At 41.1% G+C, this 16,729-nt stretch overlaps 1 protein-coding gene across 1 annotated transcript; it reads left to right on the top strand.

The window, feature by feature from the left end:
• gucy2cb (guanylate cyclase 2Cb) lies at positions 1-16,420 on the top strand. The gene is made up of 27 exons (XM_030755209.1): positions 1-202; positions 890-1,002; positions 3,572-3,639; positions 3,737-3,952; positions 4,074-4,183; positions 5,283-5,385; positions 6,431-6,545; positions 6,701-6,842; positions 7,665-7,747; positions 7,904-8,012; positions 9,204-9,285; positions 10,660-10,756; positions 10,834-10,890; positions 11,010-11,081; positions 11,227-11,331; positions 11,454-11,540; positions 12,352-12,484; positions 12,582-12,719; positions 12,917-12,993; positions 13,091-13,182; positions 13,771-13,929; positions 14,833-15,025; positions 15,106-15,280; positions 15,407-15,505; positions 15,696-15,790; positions 15,911-15,987; positions 16,081-16,420. The coding sequence occupies exons 1-27, from the start codon at positions 1-3 to the stop codon at positions 16,292-16,294; spliced, it is 3,213 nt and encodes a 1,070-aa protein (XP_030611069.1). The 3' UTR covers positions 16,295-16,420.
• The last annotated feature ends 309 nt before the right edge of the window (positions 16,421-16,729 follow it).

A 16,729-nucleotide genomic window follows, 5' to 3' on the forward strand; every position in this document is an offset into this window, starting at 1 on the left:
ATGGGCTCAGGTAGCTGGTGGCTGTGTTTGTGCACCTTGGGAATTCTTGCAGCTCCGTGTCGCGGCACTAGACCGTGTCTGAACAGGATTACAATCAACGTGATCCTGCTGGATGATGAGGAGTCTCCCTGGAGCCTCCAGTATGTGGAAGGACAAATACAGAAGGCCATAGAGAAAGATTCAGCCATCAATGCTGCCCAGGGTAATGAAAAAAATAAATAAAATCTGCACAAAATCACACATTTTGACACTTTCTATATGTAGTGTGTCATGTGTTTGTGGATATTGATATTTTGTGTCATTGGCTATAATTAATGTGTACCTACTGCTTTGTATATTGTTGCCAACACCATTTGTTTTTAGGATTTTTTTGGTTGTTTTTCCAAATTAGCAATTTTAAAGCTGTTTTAGGAATTTTCCATGGATTTCACTGTTAAAGATTAACAAAGTAAAGCATACAAGAAAAGTATAAACACCACTGTTAACAAATCATTGCACTAAATGATCAGTTTAAAGGTCATTATCCTATTAATCAGAAGGAAGTCAGCTGTAAGGCTTACCTACGGTCTTCGTCACCATGATAACAATACAATTCAATGTACATTTTGACAGCAAATTTACTGTAAAACAATATCAGGAAAATTTTAACAGTGTATCCCAGTTTGTGACACGTGTAGACAAAAGCAGTCTGTCTTTTACTGTCATTGAGTGCAAAATTTTACCTATATAGTAGCATTCAGGCCTACTTCCCTACAGGAAGCCCTAGTATAGCAATTCCTCACCACCTTTTTTTCTTTCAAACAAACCCAATACTCATGTGCACAAAATGCAGAAAACAATCAAAGCTAACACCTGGAATTGTCTTTCTTTTCACACACCCACAATCCAGATGTGGGGTTTAATCTAACTGCCAATTTCCGTGGGTTCGACACGACCTTGTACTGGCGGCGAGGCTGCCCGAGCAGTTCATGTGAAGGAGTTGGAGAGATAAACAACTTGATGGTAAATAGCTACAGTTTTACTTTTTTAACCACATGTTGGCTACACATACGCACTTTCCTGTATATCCAGTGTGCAACTTTACTTCCTGAGATCCTGTTTCCTGTTTCATTGACCTGTTGTCCTCAAAGGAGATCAGCAAATCTTTTTAAAATATAGAACATTGTCACACTGATGCTATACAGGCCAACAAAAACTATTGTTTCATGGTCTCACTGAACTCCTCCCACACCCCAGTTTTTTTCCTTAAGCCACTGCCAAAGCCACGCTGCCATCTCTGCTGTCCCACAAGACAGCCGGGCTCGATAGGACTCCTTCAGGTTGCTCCCATAGCAGGCACTGAGCACCTTGCCCTGCCTCAGTTATGTAGGTGCCAGTCGGACACAGCGTCACCAGCCACCCTTAGAATCCTTTCTAAGTTCTGCCAGAAGTGGGAGCTGAAGATCTCCTGGACTGGAGCCTCTGCCTGATACTCCCAGCATACCCTTACTATACCACGAGGTAGTGATTAGTTGGAAGCTCAGCTCCTCTCTTCACCAAGTCTCCGAGACATCTGACTTCAGGCTGTTTTTCCCTGTCATAGCTCTTCAGGTTTAACTGTCATCACCATGTGAATGTTCAAATCCCCCAGCAGGAGTTCTCAGCTGGACCTTTAACTGCTATGCTATGCACATTGTACCAGACCCCTGCAGTCCCTTCAGTAGACTCATAGGAGAGCTGGCTCATGTGACTTCTTAGAGCTAAGTCCAATCAGACCCCATAGCCCACCAACCAAGTGCTTGTCAGCGAGAGCCTCCTTGAGGCCTGGCTCTCACCCAGTAACCCTGATCTGGGCGAGATAAGACGTTCCACTGGTGTTTCCATCATAGCGGTTTTCTAAATCACATTTAGTCTGGCCCCTTGAGTGTGATGCTGAGATGAGAATTATCACCTCTATGTCTGAGGCCAGTCAGAAAAGGGTTGGGAATGAGTTGCTGGACCAAGTGGAGGAGTTTATATATCTCAGAGTCTTCCTCACAAGTGGGGGGACAGATGGAATACTGGTGCAGACACTTTTCCTGTCTGTTGTAGTAAAGAGACCGCTGAGTGTGAAAGCAAAGCTGTCAATTTCCTGGTCAATCTATGTTCCTACCCTGATATATAGTGACGTACTGCTAGGAGTGACAAAAAGTGACACTGCAGATACGAGGAGCAAAAATGAGATTCCTACAGCTGATGTCTGGAGATAAAGCGAGGAGCTTGGATAGTGGTGGATGGAAAATATGGTTTTAGATTAGATTTGATATCATTCCTAAATAACGCCATATGTACACATCAAACAAATAAGTGCTCAAGTTTCCAAGCACTACATCGCAGATTCTGTAGGCCTCAATTAGCATGTTAAATGTTAAAGTTCACAAAAAAAAACCCCAAACAAGTATGTCTTGTTTGTGAGGCTTGCCGGTGTAAAGCCTCTTCTTCTAAAAAGAACATGGCAGCATGGCCAAGGTTTGCAAAGCTGCATCTGAAGAAACCACAAAGCCTCTGGAATAATGTCCTTTGGGCAGATGAGTGAATGAGTGGAGATGTTTGATATGCACAGTGGCATGTTTGGTAAGAACCAAACACAGCATATCAGCCCAACACCTCATACCAATTGTAAAGCACGACGGTGGAGGGCTTGTTTTGCAGCCACAGGACCTGGGCACCTTGCAGTCATTGAGTTGACCATGAAGTTCTCTGTATACCAAAGTATTCTAGAGTTATGTGTGAGGTCATCTGACTAACGGATGAAGCTTAACAATGGGTCATGCAACAGGATTACCCGAGAAATACAAGAATCTGCAATGACTCACTCAGTCCAGATCTCAACCTGAATGAAATAATGTGGGAGGACCTTAAAAGACGTGCAAAATGAATGCTCAAAAACCTCAATGAATTGAAAGAACATTGTAAAGAAGGGTGGGCTAAAATTCCTCCACAAAAATGTGACAGAAAACATTTACTTTGAGTTATTGCTGCTAAAGGTGGTTTTTCAAGCTGCTGACCCATGGGCTGTACTTAGTTTTTCACAGGACTGCAAAGAGTCCAGTGAAAACTTTCTTTTTTATATGACCGTAGATAAAAATTCCAAGCAGTGTCCTAATATGCACAGCACCTGAGCTTTTTCCAAAGATTTCTGTGGCTTATTGGATTTTTCCAAGTTGAAGTTGTGCAGACTGAGACGTGGGGCAGTGGAGTGGAGTGGCCAGATTTTTTTTCTTCTGCCTTGGTCCACACTTACATTTTTCAAGTTGCAAGGCTTTTAGATGTGTTACATCATTTGCAGTTTTGTCATATGCAGGCATGGAAATAAAATGTTGTATACTTTGTTACACACTGATGTTATTACAGTAAAATAAACCCACAGTGAGGACTTTTTTTTCACAAACTACTTCCAGTGCAAAGACATTAGGCCGATTTTCTAAATAAAAACAAACAACAACAACAAAAAGGACATAAAACAAAATTAGGGCTTGGGTCTCAGGAGTTTAATGAGTAGGTTAGTTTTGCATAATGTGAATTGTTTGCGTGCTTTTTTTTTTTTTTTCAGGATTCGGGCACGATGGGATGTGCTGTGCTTGGACCCACCTGCACCTATGCTGCTTTTCCAATAGTTGAGTAAGTTCTGAATTTTCTAAGGATATGATTGCTTACCATTTATCTGTTAATCATTATTAGTAGATACCATTGTCTGTCTCTCATTCTCTTCTTTTAGTACTGAAGCTGGCATGAGCCTCAGTACGCCCATTTTCTCGGCAGGAAGCTTCGGTCCCTCTTGTGACTACACCTTCAACTTGCTGCGGCTCCTGCCACCCGCACGCAAGATCTCTGACTTTTTCACCCACTTCTGGAAAGAAAAAAATAATCTCAAACCTGCATGGAAGACAGCTTATATTTATAAAAAACAGAGCAGCTCAGAGGAATGCTTTTGGTGAGTAAACTGGGAGGTATCCTTAAAGAGAAATTCATCTGTTGTAAGCTATTATCAAATCAGATAAATTATATTTTTAAATATATTGTAATTATATTTTAAAATTCAATTTCTTCTACAGGTATATAAATGCAATGGAAGCAAACCAAGCATTGTTTGCCTCAAAAATGATGCTGCGCAGTCCCACAGAACTGCACAACGTGCTTACGTTACCCAACAGGACAAGCAACTGTAAGAATTCTTTATTTTAAACTTTTTCTCAGAAATCCTCTCTGTTTTCAAGGCAGGATGTAGTAACGGTGTTCAGTTTTCTGGGATGACGCACAGACAGCTGGGATGTTATGTTACCAAGAAAGTCCAGGCCTTGTTCCACAAAACACATTTAGTGAAAACTCTTGAAGTTGTTAACCCTGACATGAAGGAGACTCTGAATTTTCTGAAAGCTAGTATCGTTTGCACTTGTATTTAACATGAGTGCTTTTACAATCAGTCACATCAGCGCAATCACAGATCAGAGGAGACTGTGGGTTTGTTTTCTGCTCAGAATAAAATCTGCAGGCTGCATCTTTCTGTGACAGTAAGGCAGCTGTCAGATTTTCAGCCAGTTCCCCTTCAGCGAGACATTTACCTTTATATTACTGTATCATTTACTGTTTGAGCTTAAACACTTTAATCTCTGATCAGTGATTTAATTTGTTGTGTTGTAAATGGTCACACTGATGGAAAAAGTGTCACAGTTGGGATCTTGGATATGATGCAGATATTTCTGAGTGAAAAGTGATTCTAAAACTGGACTAAATGCTGTTGTTTGTTTTTTTTTAAATCCAGGCTGCAGACAGTCTGAACATGCTCTGACTGCTTTTTGTGTTGAAATGCAATCAGAACATTTTTTATTATTATTATTATTATTTTATTTCCAGCTCTCTCCTATGCTGGGGCCATAATAAAGGAATGAAATGCATGAGCTGTTCTTTGAACTCCCAGCTGCATATTTTCATGCCACATTATGAAAGTTGACTGAAAACAAACCAGCAGTATCGAGCTGTGCTTGCACAAGTATGAGCTTGTAAAACATTTCTAGGTTGTACTTTTTTTTTTTATGTTTCAAAGAATGACCTCAAATTAACCGTTAGTGTCCTGGAAGCTAAAGACACACACACCCTCCCCTTTGTTTCATTTTGTTGTCACCATAAAAGAGGTCATTAAGCTGTGGTTTCAAAGTAGAAGAGGAAATTTAAGTGGAAATCAAGTTTGTACTTGACTCCCAAGGCCATCTAGTTAAAAAAAAAAGCACTAGACTGTAATGGTACAAAATTTTCTGTGTTTGCAGTGTTCATCATGTGTGGATCACCAGTGGACGTAGTGGAAATGAAAAATGGCTCCAAGGCTGCGGACAGCAGTGATATTCTCTTCATTCTCATTGATCTTTACAAGTTAGTGCTGTTCAGTCACTTCACAACGTTCTGCTTTCTCTTCAGATCTGAACTTTTTCTTTATTCTCTAACCCCACATTTATTTTCTCATTATAAAGTACACAGCAACAAGAAGTACTTTCCTAACCGGTGAATGGGTGCTTATGTAGTAGTTATGGATGGTAGCTGGAGATTGTAAAGTAGTGATTGATGCATAAAGCATATCATGACACAGAAGCAGCAAACAGACACAGAAGCAGTAAATAATTCAATCAGGAAAACTGGAGCCAACACAATATTATTTCCAGCTGCAGTAATTTATATATTTGGCAGTACACACTCAGAAAACCTTAGGAGCAGCAAAGTAGAGTGAGTATCAGTGGCAACAGACATGGCATGAAGTCGGGTTGCAAAGTGGCTTGCAGTGGTAGCAGCTGTGCGCAGGCTAAAGCAGTTCTGGGATCGAAGGTAATATTAACTTGGTGTCCTGCCTAAGTGCTTGATGTTTCTAGTTAAAAGCTGAACACAGGAAGTAGTAAGCTTAATTTACTTCCTGGAAGAAGGATTTTTTTAAAAATTGGACAAAACTTGTCAGCTAAACGGCAAACTTTGAAGGCCAAAAATTAATGGATGAATGCTCAAAATAGCACAAAGTGGCCTAAATCTGTTGAGTTTTCAACAGAATTATTGTAGCACGACAATATTCATCTTTATATCAATAAAAGTTTAATACCAGTTCATTAATTCAGATGCATTTGTAAGGGTATCATCTGATAGGACTGTGGAGGTAAGCCTGGAAGAAAAAAATAGCTCTAACTTTTCTTTCTAACTGTATTAATTGTTAGCATGGCTCGGTCTAGTTCATGAAAATGCAAAAAGTTGAATGACTTCTTAAAATACATTTAAAATGAAATATGGCAGCAAAACACAGTAACCATATTAAGCACTACAAGCACATGAGGGGTGATCATGGTAAACAAGCACAGTATATAATAATGTATAATATAACTGGCAGGGGTGAACATGCAGAACTTTTAATGAGACCTCTGCTGATTCCTCTGCACAGTGATGTATACTACACCAACACATCGTTGCACCCAGAAATGAAGAACGTGTTGGTGCTGACCATGCCGAACACCAGAAACTACACCATCAATCCAAACCTTAAAGACAACAACACGGTGAGCAGACCAGAAATACACAACTTCTCTCTTTCGGGCGTTTTTGTTCAGGACTTTTTTGTGCTGCTCGCTCTGAATTATCCGCAGAACAGTGTTTGAAGAATTATACTGAGAAAGTAGTCCCAAACATCTTGCCTCTCTCTGACTCTCTGCAGATGAACGACTACATGGCTGCGTACCATGACTCGGTCCTGTTTATTGGTCAGGTGATGAGAAAAATCGCTGAAATAAATCATTCTGAGCTTCAGGAGATGGACTTTGTGAATACAAATTACTTCAGAAACGCCAGTTTTGATGGTAAGGCTGTTGGAAGACGTGAGAGCGGAAATTCTTGTTGTACTGCATAAAAGCTGCAAGTATGGATGTACCTCTTGTGTATTAGCAAATAAACAAGAAAACTGACAGTGCACACATGCTAGCGTATTGATCTTAGCATTTAGTTATTATTTTGGGCCTGAAGATAGTCCCAATTAAAGAAAAAGATATATACAAAGATTAGCTCATGAAAAACATGAAAACTACGTGCACCAAAATACTAATGAGTTGACCTCAGCAGCCCTGAGAGCAGACACGGGTTATTGTGAGGTCAAACAGATGGAGGCTGTCAACTGCTATCACTTCTTTGTGTTTTTCACTGACACAAAGAGATGTGGTGGAACAGCCTGCAGGCTGCAGGTGTAAGTAGCCAGTTATGGGTGCGAGTTTGACTGAGACACACTAAAAGACAACCAGTTCATTCAGGACGTGATGTCCAGCGGTCAAAAACAAAAGGGTAATCGGACCGGTACTGATATAGGATTTTTCTACTCTATTCGGGGATTCAAAGTGGTTTCTTACTACATTATTCATACACACAGACACACACACACCAGTAGTTAGATCAGGGGAACTTGGAGTTCAGTATCTTGCCCAAGGATGCTTTGACATGCAGACTAGAGGAACCAGGGATCGAGCCACCGACTTTCCGATCAGTAGACAACCCACCCTGCCTCCTAAGCCACAGCTGTCCCAGAATTGATAAAGCCATGGAGAACAAAGGTTTACAGCAGACACAACAGTGAAATGAGGACTGCGGCTAGCAGAACAGAAGAATAAAGATGTTTCTGTGATTCTGCTCAGGGATTGCTGGGAATTATAAGATGGACAAGTACGGAGACAGAGACGTGAATCTCTCAGTCATTTACACCACTGCTGACAACAAGGTACTGTGTTCTCCTCTTGCTTCTTTTTTGACATTTAGCAGTGAATACATGAAGAAAAACAAGCTTTCATTAAATGTAAAATCTTACTGTGCTCCATATTTTGCTTTTGATTTGGTGCTGAAATGTGTTTTTTTTCCCCTCTCATGTCACACTCAGTACAAGGAATTATTCATATTTGACACCGAGTCCAGAAAAACTAAGGTGGTGGACAAGAATCCGAACTTCATCTGGGGAAAAATGCTTCCCAGGAATGAACCAGTCAGCGGTACAGTGAAAATACGCACACACACAAACACACACACACACGTGCTAACCATTACATAAAAGATAATTCATAACGATCTCACAGACGTATCTTCATGTACAGCTACTTTAAAGACTACTGATATATTTATTTAGACTCTTTCTTTCTGGTTGATCTTTCGGAGTTAACTTCAATAGTTACTTCCTCCAAACCATAAAGTAGGGTGTTCTTCATTCACATCTTTTCACTTTTTCTCTGTTTATACCCCCCTCTGCATTTAATCATTAGTTATTATTAATCTCTGGCTCTCTTCCACAGCATCTCTTTTGTCCTGTCTCTCTCCCCTCACCCCCAGCTGGTCGCAGCAGATGACTGCCCCTCCCTGAGCCTGGTTCTGCTGGAGGTTTCTTCCTGTTAAAAGGGAGTTTTTCCTCCCCACTGTCACCAAGTGCTGCTCATAGGGGGTCGTTTTGTCTGGTTTTCTCTGTAATCACTGTAGGGTCTTTACCTTACAATATAAAGTGCCTTGGGGCGACTGTTTGTCGTGATTTGGGGCTACATTAATACAATTGAATTAAACTGAACCGAGTTCAGTGGGCAGAACCGCAAAACATGACTTTAACTTAAAACTTTCACACTAAAACACTGAGTTTTGCTTTTTTTGGCCAGCATGAACACATTCATTGTATTCATGTTGGCTAAAAAAAGATCCAAAACCACCTTCAATCTATGTTCTGAGAGTCTACAAACCTTACGCTAATCCAAGGTTCAGATGAAGCTAATATAAGTCTGAAAATTACAATTTTCTTTAACCACCTGTCTGTTGTAGCCGTGGACTCACAAAGAGTGAACACTGGAAGACACCCATTGCTGAAGATTAAATTAAGATAAATGTCAGTTAGTGAAGTGCATTTAATGGTGGGTATGAACAGGAGGAAAAGTTACAGCAACCATAAACTGCTCTTCATACGTCAGCTTACTCTGTGGTTGTCTCATATTTCATATTTCATGTTTTATATGAAGTGGTTTTATTATTTTATTTTGTTTCCTCCTGTTTGACCTCCTCACAGCCCTATCAGAGATAAGCTTGACTATTGTGTGTTTATCTCTTGTTCTGTTACTATGAATGCATCTTCCTCTGGATTAGTTGCCACCTGTCAGATGCATCAACTTTGAACTGAAGCTGTGTTTTTGTCGTCCTTACCACAGAAGGCTCTAGAGATCTTGACATCATTGTGATTGTGTTGGGTGTCACTGTGGTCATAGTGGCCACAATCGCCTTCATTTTCTACAGGTATGCCATAGCACACACACACACACTGAAGAGGAACTGAGAATAACAGGAAGTCGCTAAATGAGTGGCAGACTGGAATTAAATATTTGTATTCTCTGCAAAAATAGTATAAGTCATATTTTTTAAAGTTTTTACACAAATGACTTTAGCCTCATTTTATATATAAATATATACAGATTTTCAACTTACAGGAAAATAATCTGAAAGTTTTTACATACTATACAGGTTGCAGCACTATTACACACGTCTAACCTGTGATGCCAATCTGCAACTGGTTTCTATAAAAAAAGGCTGGTGGCAGTGCCACAAAGTTGTTAGGTCCAAAGTTGGAACCACTGACATCAAAGTTCACTCTGTTGCCAAAAGTATCCACTCACCCATTCACATCTTTGAATTCAGGTGTTCCAGTCACTTCCATGGCCACAGGTGTATAAACCAAGCATCTAGGCATGCAGACTGCTTCTACAAAACCACAGAGTGGAGCCAGTGGATAGTGAGGAGTGGAGAGGTCACCAACTTTCTGCAGAGTCAATCGCTACAAACTTCATGTGTCTTAAACCTTTAACAATACTAGATCCCGTAACCGGGCCCAAAAGAATTTGCCAAAACATCCAGGATTGTTAAAGGGTTAATGCTTCAGCATACCAAGACATTTTGGACAATTTCATGCTCCCAATTTTGTGGGAACAGTTCGGGGATGGCCCCTTCCTGTTCCAACATGACCAAGATCCATAAAGACATGGGTGAGCAAGTTTAGTGTGGAAAAACTTGACTGGCCTGCACAGAGTCCTGACCTCAACCTGACACAACACCTTTGGGATAAATTAGAGTGGAAACTGTGAGCCAGGCCTTCTCATCCAACATCAGAGTCTGACCTCACAAATGCACTTCTGGAAGAATGGTCAAAAATTCCCACAAACACTCCTAAACCTTGTGGGAAGCCTTCCCAGAAGAGTTGAAGCTGTTAAAACTGCAAAGGGTGGGGGTACATCATATGAAACCATATGGATAAAGAATGGGATGTCACTCATATGCTTGTGAAGGCAGATGAGCGAATACTTTTGGCAATATAGTGTATATGAGAGGCACAACCTCAGAAAATTCTCCAGTGATCAGCAGATGCAGCCCACACTTTGTAACCACCATGATTCCCTTCCTTTTTACACCGACTCCTGATAGTGGTAATGTTTGGCTCTCAAACCTGTTAAAAAATATGGGCTGGTTCTCTAACTGACTGCAGAACCATCAGTGGAAAAGAGGTGTGTGAAATAAATGTAATGCTATTGTGAGGCATTAGTACTGTGTGCTAGCACATGCCGTAGAGCATGCAATGCACCAATAATCTCCTGTTGGTATTTTTTCTTTCCTGCATAGACAGAACAGAAGAGATCGACTGCTCAGGAAGCGCTGGTCCCACATTAACACTGATCTCATCACGCTGCTGGAGGACGTCAGTGTTATTTCCCTCAATGTAAGTGAGATGTAAACGTCTCCGTCAAGTCAGCCTTAAGAATGCTGTTATGCTGACCTTCGTCTAACTCCCATTAGATTGAAAATAAGAAGAAAAAGAAGTTCAAGGTCCGCTTTGCACTCTATGATAAGAAGGTAGATGGACATCATCATGCAATGTTTTCCAAATCAATCTTGCAATGAGTTTGCATTGATTAGAGTGCACAGATGTAATCTGGTTGGTGCTTCTGCAATATATATATATTTTTTCTCAGATTGTGATCCTGAAGGAACTGAAGAACTCAGATGGGAACTTTGATAAAGCCCAGAAAAGGGAGCTCAACGCAGTAAGATGCACAAAAGCCAGTGGTTTCTGTAACATTGTGGCCTTACTGATTTGATGTTTTGACAAACTGAGATTTTTTTTATTGCCAGTCCCTGTTAATATTTGTCCAGGCTCACTAACACGCCACCTTTTTTTCCACTCCGCAGCTACTACACATCGACTACTACAACCTCACAAAGTTTTATGGCACAGTGAAGTTAGATCAGGGTGTCTTTGGAGTGTTTGAGTATGGAGAGCGGGGGTCGCTCAGGGTACGTGCTTCAAACCTGACTGTCAAGAATATACGTGCATTACTACAGAACAAATAAAACCTGCAGGTTGCAGGTGTTGTTTTTATGTGGGTGAAACGTTCTCTGTCCCTGTCTTTTTCTAGTGTGTGCTGAATGACAAGATTTCATACCCAGAGGAGACCTTCATGGACTGGGAGTTCAAGATCTCAGTCATGTATGACATCGCCAAGGTGAGAGACTCTGCTGCTGAACAACAGAGTGTGTTGAAAGCATCACGTGCTGCGTATGGTACGATAAGGGGCGACACGTGTAGCTTGACGTGTAACTCACTGCCCTGAGATCAATAACAATCGCTTGTATCAACCATAAAGCAGCAGCATTAGTAAAGGATAATGGATTTCTCTGTAATGAATTACAGGATTAGTTTTGTACTAAGACCCTGGCATAATATTACTTGATAACTATGTATCAGTCTGTTTTAATATTTTTTTTGCTGGATATACATAAAGGAAATGAATTTACAGTTTAAATACAGAAGCATGTACAGCTGAAAACACAGAGGAGGATGTTTGCGCGAGGCCTCCTTATCTGTAATGACTGTGATCAAAGCAAAGCTATTTAAAGACTGTGCCTGGAGATCAGTTTGATTATTATCAGAAAGACTCAGTTCATGGAACAGTTTCATGTCATTATCACTGCATGTTGGCAAAAAGTGACTTACCAGAAATTTAGTGCTATTAAACATTTGAAATGTAGCATTTAAGTGTTGTTTTTTGTTCCCAGCTTGTTGTTTAATAAGTCAGACACTGATGACACAGTGCTGTTTTGTAAAGCTTTATATAAGCATTATTTCAAATGGGATAGATTATTAAAAAAAAAAAGCTTGATTAAAATGATAAACAGGTTTGCCGTTGCACTTGCCTTTACCTGCCAGTAGAGGTCATTAAACACCACAGATAACTCACTGCCCCTTTCATTTTCCATAAATCTCGTTACTTCCACCAGTGAAAGGTCTAATGTTACCCTGAATCATCTGTGCAGGGCATGTCCTACCTCCATGCCAGTGACATTCAGGTGCACGGTCGCCTCAAGTCCACCAACTGTGTGGTGGACAATCGCATGTTGGTGAAGATCACAGACTTTGGCTGCAATGCTTTTCTCAGCCCTGGTCAAGGTAACACCACATTCACAAGTCCCCCTTAAATATCCTTTTGTTCACTTCTTTACTTGCTTGACATTTCCCCATGCTTGTCGCTCTGTCATGCTGTCAGACTTGTGGACAGCTCCGGAGCATCTGAGGAACCAGGGCACCTCGCAGAAAGGAGATGTCTACAGTTTTGCCATCATTGCTCAAGAGATCGTCCTCAGAAAGAACACCTTCTTCACTGAATCCTGCTCTAACCGATCAGGTTTCTGACACTCAGTGTGCAACATTAAGCCCACATAACTGAACTCAGATACGATACATGACAGTTACAGTCATATTGTTTGTGAATAAACATCATCTCTGCACCATTAAGTTTAGTGTGAAAGAGCAAACTGAAGGCCTGTTTGATTCGGAGCTACATAACAGTGTCGTCTGTGGTCTTTGTGTGTTTCTCAACAGAAAAACTGTCCAGGGTCATCTCATCCTACTTTAGACCAGATCTTAACTTTGACACGGCTTCAGAGAAAGAATTAGAGGTTTTTTTTTTAATTTCTTTTCATTGGTGTGCCAGCTTTATTTTATTTTCAGTGTGTGTTTTGTCTTCTATGTCTTCAAATCTGTGTCCTCCTGTAGGTGTACATGCTGATAAAAAACTGCTGGGATGAGGACCCAGAAAAAAGACCCGACTTTAAGAAAGTAGAAAACTGTCTGGGGAAAATCATCAGGTAATCACTCTGTCTTTATGTTATTGCCAATTTCAGCGATCAGTCTCCCTGTGTAGCCTATATACACTTTAGAGGCAAAAGTATCCTCCAAACTTCGTGTGGCCTTCAGATTAGCTCAAGAACAGTGCATAGAGAGCTTCGTGGAATGGGTTTCCATTGCCAAGCAGCTGCATCCAAGCCTCACATCACCAAGAACAATGCAAGGCATCGGATGCAGCTGTGATGAATCATGCTTCTCCATCTGCCAATGTTTGATGGTTACCAGGAGAATGGTACTTGTCTGACTGCACTGTGCCAAGTGTAAAGTTTGGTGGTGGTGGTGGTGGGGGGTCATGTTGTGGGGTTGTCTGCACAAATGTGCTTCTGGAAGAATGATCAATAATTGCCATAAACACTCATAAACCTTGCGGAAAGCCTTCCCAGAACATTTGAAGGTGTGCTAGCCGACATCATGTCAAACCCTACGGATTAAGAATGGGATGAGCGAATACTTTTGGCAGTATAGTGGAGTTTCTGAGAACTAGATTACAGATTTCTAAATATATCTTCTCCCTCATATCCCGTTTCTTCCCTTCCACTTCCCTCCAGTAAAATCCATAATCAGGAAAATGAGAGCTACTTGGACAACATGATCAGACGGCTGCAGATGTATTCCAGAAACCTGGAGTACCTGGTGGAGGAGAGAACAGCTCTCTACAAAGCTGAGAGGGATCGAGCCGACTACCTTAACTTTATGCTGCTGCCTGGGTATGTAGCAATGCACATTTTTTAGAAACTGAGAACAAACAGAGGAGATACTAAAATCATTCATGTAATGTTAGAAAATTAGTTTAGACTCTCAAATATATCAGCCCAGTCGAGCAGTGAGTTGCAGCGAGAAGGTTCTCCCTGTGCCTACCGTGGCTTTCTGTGGGTCGCTGAGTCTCTTCTTAGAGTTCAAAGAGATCCTTGTTAAGTTAATTGTTCATCCCAAGTTAGCTGTAGATGTGAACGGCTGTCTTTGTACTTTAAAACTCTCAAAAAATAAAGTGTCATAGCTGACAGTGTGGCAGGCAGGATGTGACAGACAACTAAACAAAGAGGGGCTGAGGATACAAATAACCCGTAACAAACATGACCCAGAAAACCACAACAAAACCTGAGAATGTAACTGTAAAGAAACCATCCTGAAATCTCTGAAAGTATGTAAAACTCAGAACAGCCGTAACTAAAAACAAACTAAACTAAGAAATACAAAGACGAAGAATCTAAACTGTGTGCAAACTATGAGACTGAAGAGATTTAACAATAACAGAATTTCAAAACCCCAAAAAACAAAACACACTGGACAAAAGGCCCAGGACCACGAAATAAAGAGCTGATATAGGTTCCTAACAAACATGGATACATGGCTGTGAAAAGTCACTTAAATCAAAGTATTAAATATTTGAAATAGCTAACATAAATCCTTAGATTAAATAGTTTTAATAGGTAGTATAAATATCTATTAATGGATCTAATCTAATTAACACGACAGATGTGTTGAATGTGTGTTATAGATGTGTTGTGACCTGTCAGAACAGTTTGGGTACATTTGAATAGAAACTCTGGGAACAACTTCAAACTGGGATGAAAACTGGATTTTTAAAAAATCTGTTTCTGTATGTGAAGCCCAGTGGTCAAAAGCCTGAAGGAGACGGGGGTTGTGGAACCAGAGCTGTATGATGAAGTAACGATATATTTCAGCGACATAGTTGGCTTCACCACTCTGTGCCAGTACAGCACACCGATCGAAGTTGTGGACATGCTTAACGACATCTACAAGGGGTTTGACAGCATCGTCGACCACCACGACGTATACAAGGTACCGACAGAGACGACACCGAATAGATTCAGACAGCCAGCACTGAGCACAAATATCACCGTTTCCTTTAATGTCCTCAGGTGGAGACAATAGGTGATGCCTACATGGTTGCTTCTGGTCTGCCAAAGAGAAACGGGAACAGGCATGCAGTGGATATTTGCCGCATGGCGTTAGACATCTTGTCCTTCATGGGCACCTTCCAGCTCCGACATCTTCCTGGTATCCCTGTGTGGATACGAATCGGTGTACACTCAGGTAAACTGTCTCTTCTTCCTTGTCTTTCTGTTTTTCATTTTTGGCAAAGTGCTTCCTTAACCCTTAATCTCTGACTCACATCCTGCTGATCTTTACTCTCATTCTCCTGATTGTTTGTGGGTCCAGGTCCCTGTGCAGCAGGTGTTGTGGGAATAAAGATGCCCAGATATTGTTTATTTGGAGACACAGTCAACACAACGTCTCGTATGGAGTCTACAGGACACCGTGAGTAGAGACATTTAACGAGCATAATGATTTACACTGACATTTCCTCCAGTCGCTTCCTTTGTTCTCGTTATTTTACATTAGTGGAATCCTGTACATTACTCTAGTGCAATTATAGAAGCTACCAGTCAGCCTAATTAAATAAAGTGACCACAGCCAAGCTCTGCTGTTTTTCTTTTTCATCTTGCAGCCCTGCGGATCCACGTCAGTCAGTCTACCATAGACATCCTGCAGAGAACGAACTGCAGGTTTGAGTACGAGATGAGAGGGGAAACATATCTGAAGGTAAAGACTAGCTTAGCAGGATGTTAACCAAATAAAATTCAAATACAGTGACAAGAGTGTAGAAATCTTCACTGATACACTGATGCCAGTGACCATGAAGAATGTGTGGGTTTTTTCCAGGGCCAAAGCACAGAGACAACTTATTGGCTGACAGGTGAAACTGGTGAAGACTATGATCTTCCTGTTCCACCCACAACGTGAGCAAACCGTCCAACTGTAAAGATGAAATCCTTTCACGAGCAGCACCACATCAGATATTCACTGTTTTAACACGATGCTTTCTCTCCCAGTGAAAACGTCCAGCGGCTCCAGCAGGACCTCGCCCACATGATCTTGACGTGTCTGGAGCGCCGCTCTCGAGGTTCTGTGCGGAGGAAGAAGCTGCTCTCAAGTCAGAGCAAGGAGGACAGCAGCGACCAGGGGTCAGAGGTGGAGTCTGAGAGCAGCCTTCCTGAGTACTTGCATCTAGCCACTGTGGATAACACACTCAGCACCTTCCTGTAGTGCAAACCGCTGTAGAGTGTGCTGCAACTATCTGCCTGTTATTGCACTAAGAGCAGGAAATTGACCAAGGAAAAATGAGGAAGGACAGTCCTGTGTTTAATTCATGCAGGGCCGTGTTTAAGCTACGGTAACAGTATATTTGACATTATTTTCTCTCACTGTAAAAGTGGGCTTTAATAAAATGGACACATTTTTATTTCTGATATGCAGCTGATCTCATTAGTTGTTACTATTTCCTGCCATCAGTTTCATCCATTTGAGGCCGTGAGGAGCATCATGATTTCAGACTAGTGGTACCCAAAGTTTGTTGGAATCATCACTTTGTACTATAACCTTAGTATATTTAATGAAGACATGCAGAATCATTACCAACGAAGTACACGGGGTGGGTGGAGGCTTTGTTCTTCAAATTCAAGTTCTTCCCAGTACTTTTCT

This window comes from Archocentrus centrarchus, chromosome 19, assembly GCF_007364275.1.
Source record: "Archocentrus centrarchus isolate MPI-CPG fArcCen1 chromosome 19, fArcCen1, whole genome shotgun sequence".
Taxonomy (NCBI): domain Eukaryota; kingdom Metazoa; phylum Chordata; class Actinopteri; order Cichliformes; family Cichlidae; genus Archocentrus; species Archocentrus centrarchus.